Source organism: Rasamsonia byssochlamydoides (assembly GCF_041956645.1).
Source record: "Rasamsonia byssochlamydoides strain NRRL 3658 unplaced genomic scaffold VTN77scaffold_25, whole genome shotgun sequence".
NCBI classification, from domain to species: Eukaryota; Fungi; Ascomycota; class Eurotiomycetes; order Eurotiales; family Trichocomaceae; genus Rasamsonia; species Rasamsonia byssochlamydoides.
Window position 1 is genome coordinate 33,869 of NW_027192408.1, and position 13,776 is coordinate 47,644.

At 50.0% G+C, this 13,776-nt stretch overlaps 5 protein-coding genes across 5 annotated transcripts; 2 read left to right on the top strand and 3 right to left on the bottom strand.

The window, feature by feature from the left end:
- Window positions 1-765: 765 nt before the first annotated feature.
- On the top strand, window positions 766-2,375 carry VTN77DRAFT_3532 (uncharacterized protein; the record flags this gene model as incomplete). Its single annotated transcript, XM_069419491.1, has 3 exons — window positions 766-1,403; window positions 1,477-2,174; window positions 2,242-2,375. The coding sequence occupies 3 exons, from the start codon at window positions 766-768 to the stop codon at window positions 2,373-2,375; spliced, it is 1,470 nt and encodes a 489-aa protein (XP_069278323.1).
- Window positions 2,376-4,230: 1,855 nt separating this feature from the next.
- VTN77DRAFT_3533 (uncharacterized protein) lies at window positions 4,231-6,633 on the bottom strand (the record flags this gene model as incomplete). Its single annotated transcript, XM_069419492.1, has 1 exon — window positions 4,231-6,633. The coding sequence occupies one exon, from the start codon at window positions 6,631-6,633 to the stop codon at window positions 4,231-4,233; it is 2,403 nt and encodes an 800-aa protein (XP_069278324.1).
- Window positions 6,634-7,230: 597 nt separating this feature from the next.
- VTN77DRAFT_3534 (uncharacterized protein) lies at window positions 7,231-9,040 on the bottom strand (the record flags this gene model as incomplete). Its single annotated transcript, XM_069419493.1, has 4 exons — window positions 7,231-8,375; window positions 8,434-8,490; window positions 8,550-8,915; window positions 8,968-9,040. 4 exons carry the CDS (start codon window positions 9,038-9,040, stop codon window positions 7,231-7,233), a joined length of 1,641 nt encoding a protein of 546 aa, XP_069278325.1.
- Window positions 9,041-11,251: 2,211 nt separating this feature from the next.
- On the top strand, window positions 11,252-11,746 carry VTN77DRAFT_3535 (uncharacterized protein; the record flags this gene model as incomplete). Its single annotated transcript, XM_069419494.1, has 1 exon — window positions 11,252-11,746. The coding sequence occupies one exon, from the start codon at window positions 11,252-11,254 to the stop codon at window positions 11,744-11,746; it is 495 nt and encodes a 164-aa protein (XP_069278326.1).
- Window positions 11,747-13,004: 1,258 nt separating this feature from the next.
- VTN77DRAFT_3536 (uncharacterized protein) lies at window positions 13,005-13,771 on the bottom strand (the record flags this gene model as incomplete). Its single annotated transcript, XM_069419495.1, has 4 exons — window positions 13,005-13,058; window positions 13,127-13,233; window positions 13,292-13,528; window positions 13,681-13,771. 4 exons carry the CDS (start codon window positions 13,769-13,771, stop codon window positions 13,005-13,007), a joined length of 489 nt encoding a protein of 162 aa, XP_069278327.1.
- Between the last annotated feature and the right edge of the window lie 5 nt (window positions 13,772-13,776).

Consider the following 13,776-nt stretch of genomic DNA (forward strand, 5'->3'; position numbering starts at 1 on the left):
TCGACTGGTTCGAAGACAAAATAAGTGGATGCCAGAGACATAGCTTTTTATTATCTACTTTCCAGGCGGGCTCCCACCCTATATTCTTTGCAAAAGAAAGAAAAGGTCCCCAGACAACCCTCCCCCAAGCCTTGCCTCCAGGCATTTGTGCTCCCTGATAAACCACATCTTCGTGCACTAATCATTCTGTCAGTTGATAAGCCTGATTTGAAACATACTTGAGAAGGAAGGCAGAGGGTACGCTATATCTCTTACTAATACTTGTGTCCTCCTATTTTCTTACCTTGCTCGTTCCTTCCGGATGCGGACAGAATCACGTTCAGTTATGGGGCTGCCTGGGGCAAACCTCCACATCCGCCATCCAATCGGAAATATCATGATCCTGTATAGCTCCCCAAATACGAGGGGCCTCTCATCATCCTTCCTCTGCTTCACTTTAATCGTTCTCGCATACCAAACTGTGAATAGCTACAGCCTGTATTGCAATGGTTGTTTCATTACAGATCCACTCACTAGTAGTATGTCTGTACTGACTTGAGGCAGCAATTTATATTTCCAATTTCTATCCGAGATTAGCATTAGCACCAACGGGCTATATCAGGAACAGGCAGCAACATTATTGAATTGAATTCAGGAGACTCTTCTACGTGCTTTTATCTACCAGACTTGCTCTGTCACGAGGGTTGCACCATGTGTATATCTTCACTCGTTTGATTCAACGGTGAACTCGACTGGTATCTGAGGAAAAGAAGCTATACGACCACCATGAAAATCGTCATCATCGGAGCGGGCATCTCCGGATGCACCGCGTATCTCGCCTTGAAAAAGCATCTGCCCCGACCATCTCCCCCGGCGGAAGACCATTCGTACACCATCTACGAGGCACACAACACCGACAAGGACACGACCTGCAGCGACCGCTCCTTTGCCGACGGGCACTCCTCCACCCTTGTCGTCGGAGGCGGGCTGGGCATCGGGCCCAACGGGCTCAACGTCCTCCGGCGCCTGGACGAGGAGCTCCTGCGGGATGTCGTCCGCGGCGGATACGCCACTGCGCATCACTACATGAAGAACAAGCATGGGCGGGTGCTCGTGCGGATGAACTCGCAGGCAGCTCAAAAAAGCAGAACGAACGGCGATAAGAAGGCCCCCCTGATGAACCTCGTCGCTTGCAGCCGCCACTCGCTCTGGCGCAGCCTGCGAACCCGCATCCCGGACGAGATAATCGTCAACAAGCGCGTTTCCGAGGTTGTCGCCAATCCGGACGGACGCAATCTGGTGCGATTCGCTGACGGCAGTCCGCCTATTGAAGCGGATCTGGTCATCGGGGCGGATGGGGTCAAGAGCACCGTGAAGCGGGCGCTGTTCCCGGAGATGACAAACCCGTATCCTCATCATTACGAGTGAGTCCGCATTTATCCAGCTTGAAAAGAAACATCTTTCGAGCTAAGTCACCAATCTAACTGTGACCGGCAGAGGCCTCGTCGGCATCGGCGGATTCATCCCCATCTCGGAGGACCTCCGCAAGCACATCGACAAAGGCTCGATGAACTTCGTCTTCGGCGGCAACGGTTTCTTCGGGTACTTCTACTCGAACAGCTCGCCTTCGGACCCGAATCGGGACTCTGCATACCATGTCTCCGAGCCAGGTGATTCCATCGCGTGGTGGTCGACCTACTCTTTGGACGAACCCCCGGCGGACCCGAAAGCCATCGATCGCGAAGACGTCACGCGCCAGCTGCGCGAGCGACACAGCCGCTGGAAGGACCCCGTCGTCAAGAAGATCATCCACTCAGGTGTCCAGATCGACAGCGTCTATCCGACCTGGACGTCGCCGGAGCTGCCGACATGGGAGCGCGACGGAGTCGTGCTTGTCGGCGACGCAGCGCACGCCCTGCCGCCGACGTCCGGGCAGGGCTCGTCGCAGGCGCTCGAGGACGTGGAGGCGCTGACGCTGTTTCTGGCGCATTATCTCCGGCAGGCGTACCGCGCTCCGCTGGCGACGCAGATCCAGACCGAGAAGCAAGCCATCAAAACCGCTGCGAAACAGTACGTAGCTCTGCGCCAGCCACATGTCAAGAAGATCCTCGACAATGCGCGGCGAATGCAGGACCGAAAGAGGAACATGTCTGTTGTGGAGGAGTATATTATGTACGCTGTCATGTGGATTATCGGTGAGGATACAGACATACCCACCCACCCCTAAAACTAAGACCTTACTGATTGTTCGTTTGTTTACAGGATTCTTCCCCTCCATCATGACGAAAAGTCTCCTCGCCGTCTTCGAGTATAATATCGCAGAGGAGGTTGAGCGGATTCTTCGTCGAGAGCAGCAGCAGGAAGAAGAGGGGACTGCTAAGCAGCAGCAGCAGTGAATTAATCTACCTAATTCTATGAATATACCCTTTCCAATGGATTTTTCCCGTCTTATGAATTTATCCAAACTTATGAGTCTATCCCATCTCCTCTCCTCCCACCTCATCTCTTATTTACTCACTTGCTTACTGATTTACTTACATTACCCATCCACCCTCTCGCCTCTCACTCACTCACTCAAGCCATGCCGTTGTGTACATAATATATATACACAACAAGCCTTGCAGGTCTCGCGACACTCGACTCATACGGATGTACATACCTACTACAATATAGTATAGTTTCTTATTATCTACATTCCCGACGGGCTTCCTACTCATATTCCTTACAATATTCTCTTTACCATATTTCTTGTATTAGGCAATGTACTGTACATACATATATACTGTACATAATATTTATTATCTACTTTCCAGGTGGGCTCCCTACCTGTACATACTCCCTTGCTATCTATAGTTCTTGCTATTAATGTCCCTTAGTAATAATTGTCTCTCTTACTGAAATGATGCCTATCTCTTGCTAATAGGGGCTGGGGCAGATTTTTATGAATTGATTTGGTGGGGAATGGTATGCTTACTATTTGTCTTGTTTTACCATGTAATAACCATAAATCCAGGCCATCTGCAGAAAAGAGAAGTTTCCAAAGCTGGAATAGAAACATTTTGTGCAGAGGACAGCAAGGGGGAATCAATGTTAATAATAGTCCTAAGTAATAAGTACCCATGGCTAGACCATAGCTTGCTTTTTAAAGAATCTGACATCTATCTAGATATACTCTAAAATAAAACTGCATTTATTCCATTAGGTGCTATTATTACATGGCCCTATAATACTAGGCCACCTAATAATCCTGTCAGACCATTTTCCATTTATAGTATAGGCTTAATTTTGATAACATCCTGTCCTACACTGTAGCTCACCTGGTAACAGATAGAAAGAATAACTGGCTTGTTCAGAAGCACTGCTCTCCTATTCTAATGTCAGCTACATCAGGAGGATAATGCATATATTGCTTTTTTTTTATAGATATACAGCCATATTGTCAGGGAGGGAAGCCGCTGGGCTCTCTAGGCTTACCCCACTGGGCCAAAAAGACGTCAGAATGGCAGCGCGTTAGGCTACCATATGCCCAGCACCCCCTATAAGGCTTCCCGCTCTCACACGTATGTACTGACTGACTGTAGTGTGCAAAAAAAAAAAAAAACGGAAGTTAAGGATTTTGTATATACTATGGTGATGGTGATAGTGATAGGTATGTACTCTGCTATTACTACTATTATTACTACATACTCCCCACTACCTTAACTGACTAATGAATGCTCTGATTCATTCGTTCATCCATCTATCCATCCATCCACCCATGGAATTTCAATAGGGTTGGATTAATAAATTGGATTTGCATCAGAAGAAAAGATCTAATTATGTATGATTTTAATTTAAGGTTTTATGTCTATGTCCACGGTATGTATGCACGTGCTATATATAATATATCCTTCGTTTTCCAATCAACCGGACAAATATGATAAATAATTGCATCAGGCAATCAACCACTTAATCACTCACTCACTCACTCACTCACTCAATCAATCACATATATGTTGATTTGACAATTCAATTCAATTCAATTCATTGATTCGTTCATTCACTCATTAACACAACTAAAGAAAGAATTAAAAAAAAAACCTAACTCTGTACAACGAAAATCCAAAGCCCTAGAAAAAAAACGAGACAGAATCCAGCAGACTGATTGCACATCCATACGCCAACCGGCCACGCCAGTCCATACAGGTATCAACCATCAACCCAGGAGTAAACACAAAACTAAACCTGAACATTTGTTGAGCAACTCAAGATTTAATTACCTCCCCGACCCATCCTCTCAATCGAGCTCATGATGCCACTCCGTCCAGGCGTCGTTGTCGGAACGGCGATCCCCGTTCGACCACTGCTGTTGGTGCGCGCATGTCCGCTGGGGCCATGGCCATGGGCATACATCCCCATGCTCGGGCGGGTTTGCTTCTTCTCGCCGAGGCCGGAGGATGGTGGTCGGATACCGCTTACGCCGCCGCGACTGATGCTCCGACGGAAGTTGGTCTCGGGCTCTGCTGGAGGTACCAGGTCGGATTCCTTGAGGGGTGCTTCCTGCTGATATACCGGCGAGGGTTCGCGAGCTGTTGAAAAGGACTCAGAGAGCTCCCGGTGTGAGGTTTGTACCTGCTGGGTCTGCTGCTGGTTCTGCGCCTGCTGCATCGCCAGCCACTCGTCCACCGCCGCGACAAGCTCGCCCTTTTCGGTCCTCTCCTGCTTCAGCTCCGCATGCAATCGCTCATTGTCGCGCTTCAGCGACGCCATCTCTTGCTGGAGACCCTTGATCTGTGCTTCGAGCACCCGCTTCTCGGCCTCCAGCTCTTCGCTGTCCCGACCGATCATGCTGGCATTGGGGTTCACCGGTCCAGACATGGTCGCGTCGCGCTCCGTCTTCAGACGCTCGATCTCCTCATTGGCTTCCTTCAGCTTGGTCTCCGCCTCTCGAACCCGCTTCTCCCACCGCGCCTCGTAGCTCTTCTTCAACGCGGCCACTTTCGTTTCGTGCTTGCTCTTGTACAACTGATGAAGCTCGCGCGCAACCTTCTCGACCGCATCCTGGACCTCTCGTGCCGTCTCCTCTGCTGTCTTCGTACCGCGGGCGTTAGACTCGGACGAAGCGGAGGCAGGCGCCTCAGCAGCAGCTCTCCTGGCGGCATCCAGTTGGCTCTCCAGCTCAACAATCCTCCCCTCGAGTTGTTCTTTACGCTTCTCAGACTCCTCCACCTTCTTCATCAGTCGCTCTCTTTCCCTTTCTCCTTCGACGATCTCCGCTCGGACCTCGCGCAGGATGGCTTCCATCTCCTTACCTCTCCTTTCCCATTCAGCCTGCTCGACTTCTAATGCCTCCTTCCGAATAGCTTCGTTCCGGACTTGTTCCAATGCCTCTCCGACCCGCCGCTCTGCATCTGCGACAGCTTGCTTCAAACTGGCCACCTCAGCCTCCTTCCCGCTGAGGGAGGCCTTGAGCGAAGATATCTCAGAGAGATACCCCGACTTCATCGTCTCCATTTCGCGCGGAGTGATCGTGGGAATCGATCGTGGTGTCGGAGCCGGAGGGATGTCGAAGTCCAGGAGGCTAAACTTTCCTGGCGTGCGTATAGATTCGCGCCTACTCTTCAACGGTGATCTGCGACGGGGGGAAGAGATCCGGCCGTTTTGTTCTGCATAGCGCTGTGAGACCCGACTGAAGTAGTTGAGCTGGTCGGTAAAATCAAGCAGATTCGTAGTGTCGTTTTCGTTGCCATACGCTGGCTTGCGGGGTGTGGGCGATATGTCCACATCGCTCATGCCTCTCCCTCTTGATTCTCTCTTGGCAGTGCCGGGCGTGGCTGGCTCCGCCGAACGATAAGGAGAAGCTCTTGATGCGCGCGATGGAGAGTTGGTGATGTCTTGCAATTGTTTCGTTGGGGAGCCTCTCAACTTGGCAAACAAGGTCATATCCGCGTTGGGAACGTCGGAGAATGTGCTCAAGCAGGTCTCATCCATCGGATCAGACGTGTCACCCGCATCATTTGTACCGGAGATGATAGCGTCGTTTCCAGATTCTGAGTCCATATGAGACTCATCCTCCCGGCAGACGGTGCTCATGCCTTCATTGCGCCTCTCCTCTAGGACGCTGTTGCCAATATCGAGACGATCGTTCTCTGTGAATTGTTGATGGTGAATGACGCTGTTGTTATCCTCTGCTTCGTTTCTGGTATCTGCCTCTTGATTTTGAGGATCCTCGCTTTCATCGACCATGATGTTGGCTGTGTTTCCGCCGTTCCGAATCTCCTCGTGCTCATCGACGTAGATATCATGACTTGCCTTCTTCGGCGAGGATGAACGTTGCACCGATGACATCGGTTCATCCCGCAGTGTTGCAACATCAACAGTGTCATTCCTCGCGTCGTACTGAAAGGGCGAACTGGGAGGATTGGAGACGAAGTCATCAGTCTCGTCATCGTATCGCGTCTCCCGAGCAGGGGAGTATTTCAGGTCATCCCGGTCGTCGCAGCTGCCATCATACAGCGCTCGCTTCGCGGGGTTTGGGGAGACATTCTCTTTGTCGTTGTCGGCCGCGAGGATCTCGTCAATGCCTCGGCGACGGGCGGTGGACGGGGGAGATCTGGGCGAAAGCCTTCGAGAATTGCGATGTGACGGTGATAGAGGAGAAAGAGGTTGTGCCATGATTGTGGTAGCAAAAGCAGGTCTTTACCTGCTGGGAATACACCAGTTTGTCTGTGTGGGTGAAGAGTTGCAATGGATCACGTTTGTCCAGAAGGCAAGCAAGTAATTAAACGGCGCTCCGGCAATGTTTTCGTTCCGTTGCTAGGATGGACCGGCAGCAGGTAAACAAAGCTAAACCCGTTTTGTAGGGCTCTGACGCATGTGACGCAGGCGGTGTGGCGGCAGAATCAGACCCGCCTAGATCAGATGACACGGTTACAGATAAAAACAACGTTCTACGTATCTGGCGTAGCTTCAAGGTACTATTGTGTACGAACGATTAACTGCTTCGATTTTTCTAACTCAACTCTAGCATTGCATGTGACGCCTGTCAACCACAAGCCACCAACTCCCAAAACTCCACTGTAGTTAGCCGCCATGCTGAGAAAAGCACCAAATCGTACCTTACCTGAACTCCTTGCTAAGGATGCATAAAACCTCGGCAAAACGCCATGCGCCTCATGAATAATGTACCTGTATGCTAGAAAGTATGAACTGGGCAACAATGCGCATCGCGTCCGCTGCATGCGTCTCCATTACCTTTAGAAATAAAAGCCCTCAGGGTTGGTTACACGTATAGGAATCGGGCTCGCTCACAACGATATGGACAACATCGTGAGGATGCGTCTCCGCGGCCATGCACGGGGCTGCTGATCTCACCGTCACGGACCCGTCTTTCTTCCGGTCGATGAACCACAGCTGCAAACTGCCGATCAAGGCGACAAAAGAGCTTCCCCACCAGGCAATGGCGGTGCAACCAATCTGCGCGCCGGTACTGTACAAGAAACCAGACACCGGAGGGGCCACAGTGCGGCATGCAGCACCCGCCGATGCAGCGAGTCCATTGATCTTCCCCAACACCGAAGGGGAGGGACTGGCTTGCTTGATGAGGATCAGGAGAACGGGATAGTCGATGATAGACAGGATATTGCGAATGACCAGACAGGTGTAAATCCCGTGAAAGAGAAGGTTGCGCGGAAGGAAGACGAGCAATGGCACCATAAAGTAGGTGATGGGGTGTAGGACGGTGACCAGGACAAAGAGTCTCCACACGCCCATCCAGTCTGCCAACGGTGGGAAGACGACACTCTGGATGAAGAGGGCAATCAGACCGTCGACGGACATTATCAGACCCACCGTTCGGGTCGAAAGGCCCAGTCCACCAGGGATGTTGAGCAGCGAGGAGTCATTGAGGACGGTGACGCCTCTGGGCTCGTCCTGCAGGAAAATCGGAAGCAGGTGGTCAAAGGTCATCGAGTGGTAGGTGAAGATACCCAGGGCAACGACCAGCATGGTCACTCGCCACGTAAAAACGGCCTGATCTGTAGGGGATGAAGACCGCTCCTTCACTTTCGACCCATCGGAGTGTACGTGCCAGATTTCATCCTGGTGCATATCCACTTGATTGAAGGTTCCATATGATTCCGCACGCAGGTCGGCGCCCGCGTTGGCCGTGGCGCCCGCGGTCGCAACCAGAGGCGTTTCCACAGTCGACATGTTGTCGTGGTCTCTGGGAAGACGGCTCCATGGCTGAAAGCCTGGATGGGTCTCTTGAAGAAAAGTCGCGCCTCCAATTATGCTAAGCAGCAGTAAACCAGCACAAAAGAGATTGGGAAGCAGAAAGGGGTATCGGCCAAACAAGCCATCGGGAGAAAAGATGGAGGGAAAACCTTCTGCGGGCTTTGCAAGCATGCCTCCAATCGCTGCACGCAACCCATCAGGAGAGGTTCTTCTTGAGCTGTACTGCACAGGCGGACTTACCTGGCCCAATGATGGTTCCAATAGACCAGACAAATGGCATTACTGCATAGGCTCGAGCTGGACACACATTAGCCTGGCTCAAGCAGTAGAGACTGGAGCAATATGAGACAGCTTACGTTCATGCTCAGGTCGTTTGACGAGCTCTCCCACCATCGTCTGGATGACGCCAATGTTGCCATTCAGCACGCCGCCAACGATTCGTCCGAGCAAGGCGACCCAGTAGTTTGCGGCGAACCCGACGATGAGGAGAGACAGCACCGTGCCTGCGCAACCAAACAGAAGAACCGGTTTGCGGCCGACCCGATCGGAGAGACTGCCCCAGAACAAGCCGGTCAGGGCCTCTGCGAAGGAGAAGGCAGAGATGAGGAGTCCGGCGTAGAAAGAGGCGTCATTGGGGTTGCCGACATGGAACTCGCGAACCATCACCCATGAATATGGGAAGATGGAAGTGAGAGCAATTGGCTCGGCGACGCGACAGATCGCTGTGAGTGGCGTTAGCATGACGAAGGCTGTCTCTGTTGACGGGAGGCATACCCAGGAGAAAGAGCTGCGTAGTCGGGAAGGCATCGTCGTTCGAACTGGGTCTTGCCTGACGCGTTGATACCATTTTCTCATGAATCTTGAAAGATTCTTACCACAACTCTTCCCGCAGGACCACGCAGAGAATTTCGTTCGTGAAGAATGACCTTTTCTGCGTGGGCCACCCAAGCGTTTTTCCTCGCCTCAACTCAACTTGTCATAAAAATATGCTTTTCTTCTTGTAAAGATATGTTGCCAGTTGACCGTCCCGTCCTCTTCTGTCGTCTGGTCGTGTCGACTTGGATGCGGCAGAGGCGGAGGTGAAAAGAGGGGAGGTGAGGTGACGAAGAAAGATAAGAAGAGGGGCGAGTGGCGACGGGACGGAGAACTGATCCACCGGAGACCTCTAACGGCTGAGCGATGGTCTATCGACTGTCCAGGATGGCACTTAATCGAGGGGTTCCTGAGAAAAGGTTCAGGAAAAAGGTACAACGTTAAACACTGCTCATTGAAAATCGGACTGACTTCCGCTTAGATTGGGTGGATGGATGGAACTTGAGCACACGCCTGACGTTGTTCCCGAGACCTCGTGACTGGGTCTGAATACCAGAAACAGTATACAATTGCGATTGATAGATAGAATTTGAGAACGACTGTAGACTTCAGTCTTTCAAAACGTCCTGACTGACACCTATCGTCAAACAGTCTGCCGTTTTCAGCTGCAAACATGGTTTACAGTCCCTCTCCTCCCATCCTGTTTTCAATTGGTCGCAAAACAAGCAGAAGGAACTAGTAACTAGGTACCTCATACCAAGTTTGATCCCGCATTGTTGCATTGCATTAATTTGCTCTAGCTTAAATCATGCGTCCTCCTTGCTCCGCATTCTGCCTTTGGCGTTCTCCCGGTCGGGCAGTCACACCGTCCAGATTGGATCCATCTAATCATGTGCCTGCCACTGTAAGTAGGTTCGAACCAATAAGACTGCACTCGATAAAGGAATAGATGATCACCTGTCATGGTTACAGAATTAGTATCTAACATGATAGCAAGCAGCCTCCGACGTAATCATGCTTCAACTAGCCATAATCTGCGTACTTATTTGATCTGAAGACAAGATGGGTCCAGTAAAAAAAAAAGAAAAAAAAGAAAAACTGATAGCCAATGTCACTAGCGACCTCACTAGCCTCCTTCCCTCCGTGGGTCCAACTGTCCCAGTGGAACCTCTCCTGCATTCTCATTAAAAAATACTACTTGTGATTGGCTCTTGCAACCAGTAAACATGGCCCGGTCGGGCCGGATACGTCTTCGCTCGCACCCGGTCGCTAACAGTAAATCAACTCCACCTGATGTGCTGGACTTAGTTTTTTCTTCTCCTTAGCCTTAGATATCGCAGACTGTCGTCACTGGCTAGCGAGCGCGTGTTTTTTCCACTTACTTACAAGTCGTGATAGATAAATACGCAATGTTAGCTTTAAATCTGCAGCATACTCTGTCTGTGTAGTACAGCTAGCTGGAGTGCAATTAGCTAACGATAGATGAATCCATTGACTAGTCAAGCAGTAAGGGTGCATGGACACGAGTCATGGAGTCTGATTTCGAATTTCCATGAGTAATAGTTACGCTATTATTGCAGTCTGCAAGGTTGGTTGGCTCTGGAGCTAGCGATGGCGGGAAAATGAAACCAAAAGCAATTATTTTTATTTTTATGCCCATTTATGTTGTGGGTAAGGTTTTAAAAAACAGTCAAGTAATGATATACCTTTTCTGGTAACTACTTACCTACCAATGTGACGGGCAAATCCTGTAAATCATCTCTTCAACATACCCTCCTAGGATCAATCTGGCTGGTTGCTATTTATATAGTACTGCGTGATAAAGAAAAAAAAAAGGCAAGAAAATGGAAATTCTGTTTTTTTTTTCCCCTAAATTGTCATCTACACTAGCTAGTTATGCTCAAGATATTATACCTACCTGACTTTCCTCTCCCGTTGAACAAAATCTGGGTTCTTGGATTTCTGACAATTTGCATATTTGTAGGTACCTAGCATCCTATACTATCTCCTACACATAGATTACTATGCAATCTTTGAGGACTCACTGTCTTCCTTCTCTTCTCTTCTCCTCACCTCTCCTCTCCTCTAGAGCTTCGTCTCCCTAGGACTAGGGAGAGACGGCCAAGGTGTGAGAAGCCATCACAAATATAGCATTCACCGCGCGCTTGATCTTGACCGCCCTCTCTGCCGGCGACCCCTGGTAGTGACCGGTGTAAATCTGCTTTGAGAAGTACTCAGGCAGGAGATGGACCCCGCCATGTTTGCCAAACCAACCATAGCTGTCTGGATCGGAAAACCTCATACTATCGTTGGCCTTCACCAGAACCATGGCCGCTTCGTTCTGCCCCGTTGTTGCTGCGTTGACGTAGTACGTAAGGCCATCATAAACAGCTTTGCAGACTGTTCTTTTAACATCATCATTAAACCCATTGTTCTCGAAACATTGCACCACCGAAGCCCATGCTGTCTCTTTCTCTGCTGGGGTTCCCCTGAAAAGTTTGTCATTGCTGAGGCAATAGTAGAGATTGTTGTGGACTTTCCCCTCAAGCACTGGAGGTTTTTTGAGAGGATAGGTGTCGGTCACGCTGATTTGCTTCTTGTTGTTCAAGCCCCAGACGAGATGTGGAAATGTCTCATACGCCGCGAGCACGTCTGCCGTGACACCGTTTCTGATGTTTCTTTCTGCATCTTGTCTTATCTTGTCTTATTCCACAGAAGCGAGGGTCGTATCCAGCCTTGAGGAAGGCTAGGAGTTGCTCCCAAGTGATGCCGTCGATGGGGTCGATCTGATCATCTTCGTAGTAGGTAATATCCTACTTGTGTCAGCTTGTTTTCTCTGCGGATGGGACTACTTACGTCTGCCATGATGACTGTTGTCAATGTGTTTCGGGATCCCAGAATCTTTCAGGTGCGAGGATGGAACAGATAGACAAGCAGACAGGCAGAGGGTACCACGTTTATATAACCGATGCCCCTTACGAAAATGCGCAACCTGACTCTGAATCGAAGACTTCCCCGCAAACAGCAGCTGCCATAATTTTGAATTATCTTCACACATGCTGCAACCAGGACCGGGTCATGTTACAACTCTAGTTGAAGAGGCTTGCATAGAGCCCTCCAGACCGTTCAGAGCTGAATCTGAACCCATCACGTCCTTAACATGTACCGATAAGGAAAATGCTTCAAACCATACACGGTGCTCAGCACTGTTCTTGCTCCGTATGGCTTGCATCACGTGTTGGTAGGCGAGCTGAAAGACAGGGAGTCGAATGAACTCGTTCGAGTGAAGCAGGTAAAGCAGTTTCGTGAACGAAACTCCGCGGCGTTTCACTGATTCCACTGATTCCACTGATCTGGGGGTTGGGAGCATGTTTGTTTTAGATCAAAAATTGGCTAGATACCCGGTATTTGTCAGCTCTGAGTTTATAGAATCTGAAGTAATAATAAGCGAGCGAATCGATCCTGTTGCAGTGCAGTGCATGTGGGATGAAGAGTCTTATTCAAAGCGATAAGCCCAAAGCGAGGTGGTTGCCCTCACGGAAGGTCTAATCGTCTGGAACCCCAGTCTGTCAACCATGCTCTCCACCCTATTGCTAGCCAATTGAGTTGCTCAATGGCTCTTGGGATAAGTTCCAGTTCTGCCATAAAAAAGCCTAGGATCTTGGAAGCTTCCATCACTTGCATAATCACATATGAAAGGCAGCTGACTGAGCTCTAGACCATTGTCCTGCTGAAAGCCAGGCTTCCTAGGTGAGACATTCATCTGAAATCTAGGAAATCTATAAGACTATAACGGATATACTATCTGAACGCCCACGTTGTCCTGTCCCTGCCAAAGATCAAGTCATTATGACCCTACTGATTATGCGCCAAACCATGAAAAAAAAAATCACCATTCCAAACCCATATGCCGGAAATAAACCCATTTTCAATATATACGTGCAGGAGAATGCCAACCCCAACGTGTTGTATTGCCGCTATTGAATTGCAAGATATTGCTACCGCTCCGTATTTTCCGAAACGGGTATATAACTCCTTCGCTCTCTGGCGACCTGTCCCGACAATTGTTTAGCGTCTGAAATAGTTCCTGCAGAACGTGTCGACACGTAGGTATACACACCTCAATCCACCGCTGGGCCCACGGCTTCACCCCCGCCCAAACAAGCAGGGAGCTAGTCGCGAAGATAAAAATGAACACCACCACCTCGTCTTTTCTCGAGTCTCGCTCTGCACATCCCAATTAGTCCCCAATTTTGACAGAGAAAATTGCTGCGTGGAAACCTACGAAAACACGTCGTCACGACATCCTCCTCCTTCGCCCCCCGACACGTAGGCAGATTGTACTCGAGACAGAACTTGCGGTTGCAGTCGTTGCAGCTGAGGGACCGGCCGGTCTCCTTGCCGTCGCGACGGAGAACGGAATGGCCGTTAAAGTCCGGCGACGCGGAATCTAGATCGGGCGGTCGCAGCTCGATGATGGTGCTGTTGGAGAAGCAGGTACATTTGCAGAACGAGGTTGGCTCTGGAGGAAATCAGACGAGAGTGTTCATGGTTAGTAAAACGCGGTTATATGGTTCGGTGCAATCGAGAGAGGGGGAGATAAGCAATGCAGCTTGCATCTCGTGTATGCGACTACGGTCGCAAGACATGACAGGGCGACAGAATTGAACTTACTTGCGGCCAGAACAGTTGCAATGCACGAAAGAATACACAGGAGGAATATGAAATGAAACGCCCCCCTTCGTTGTATCATGGTGACAAGCATTGATA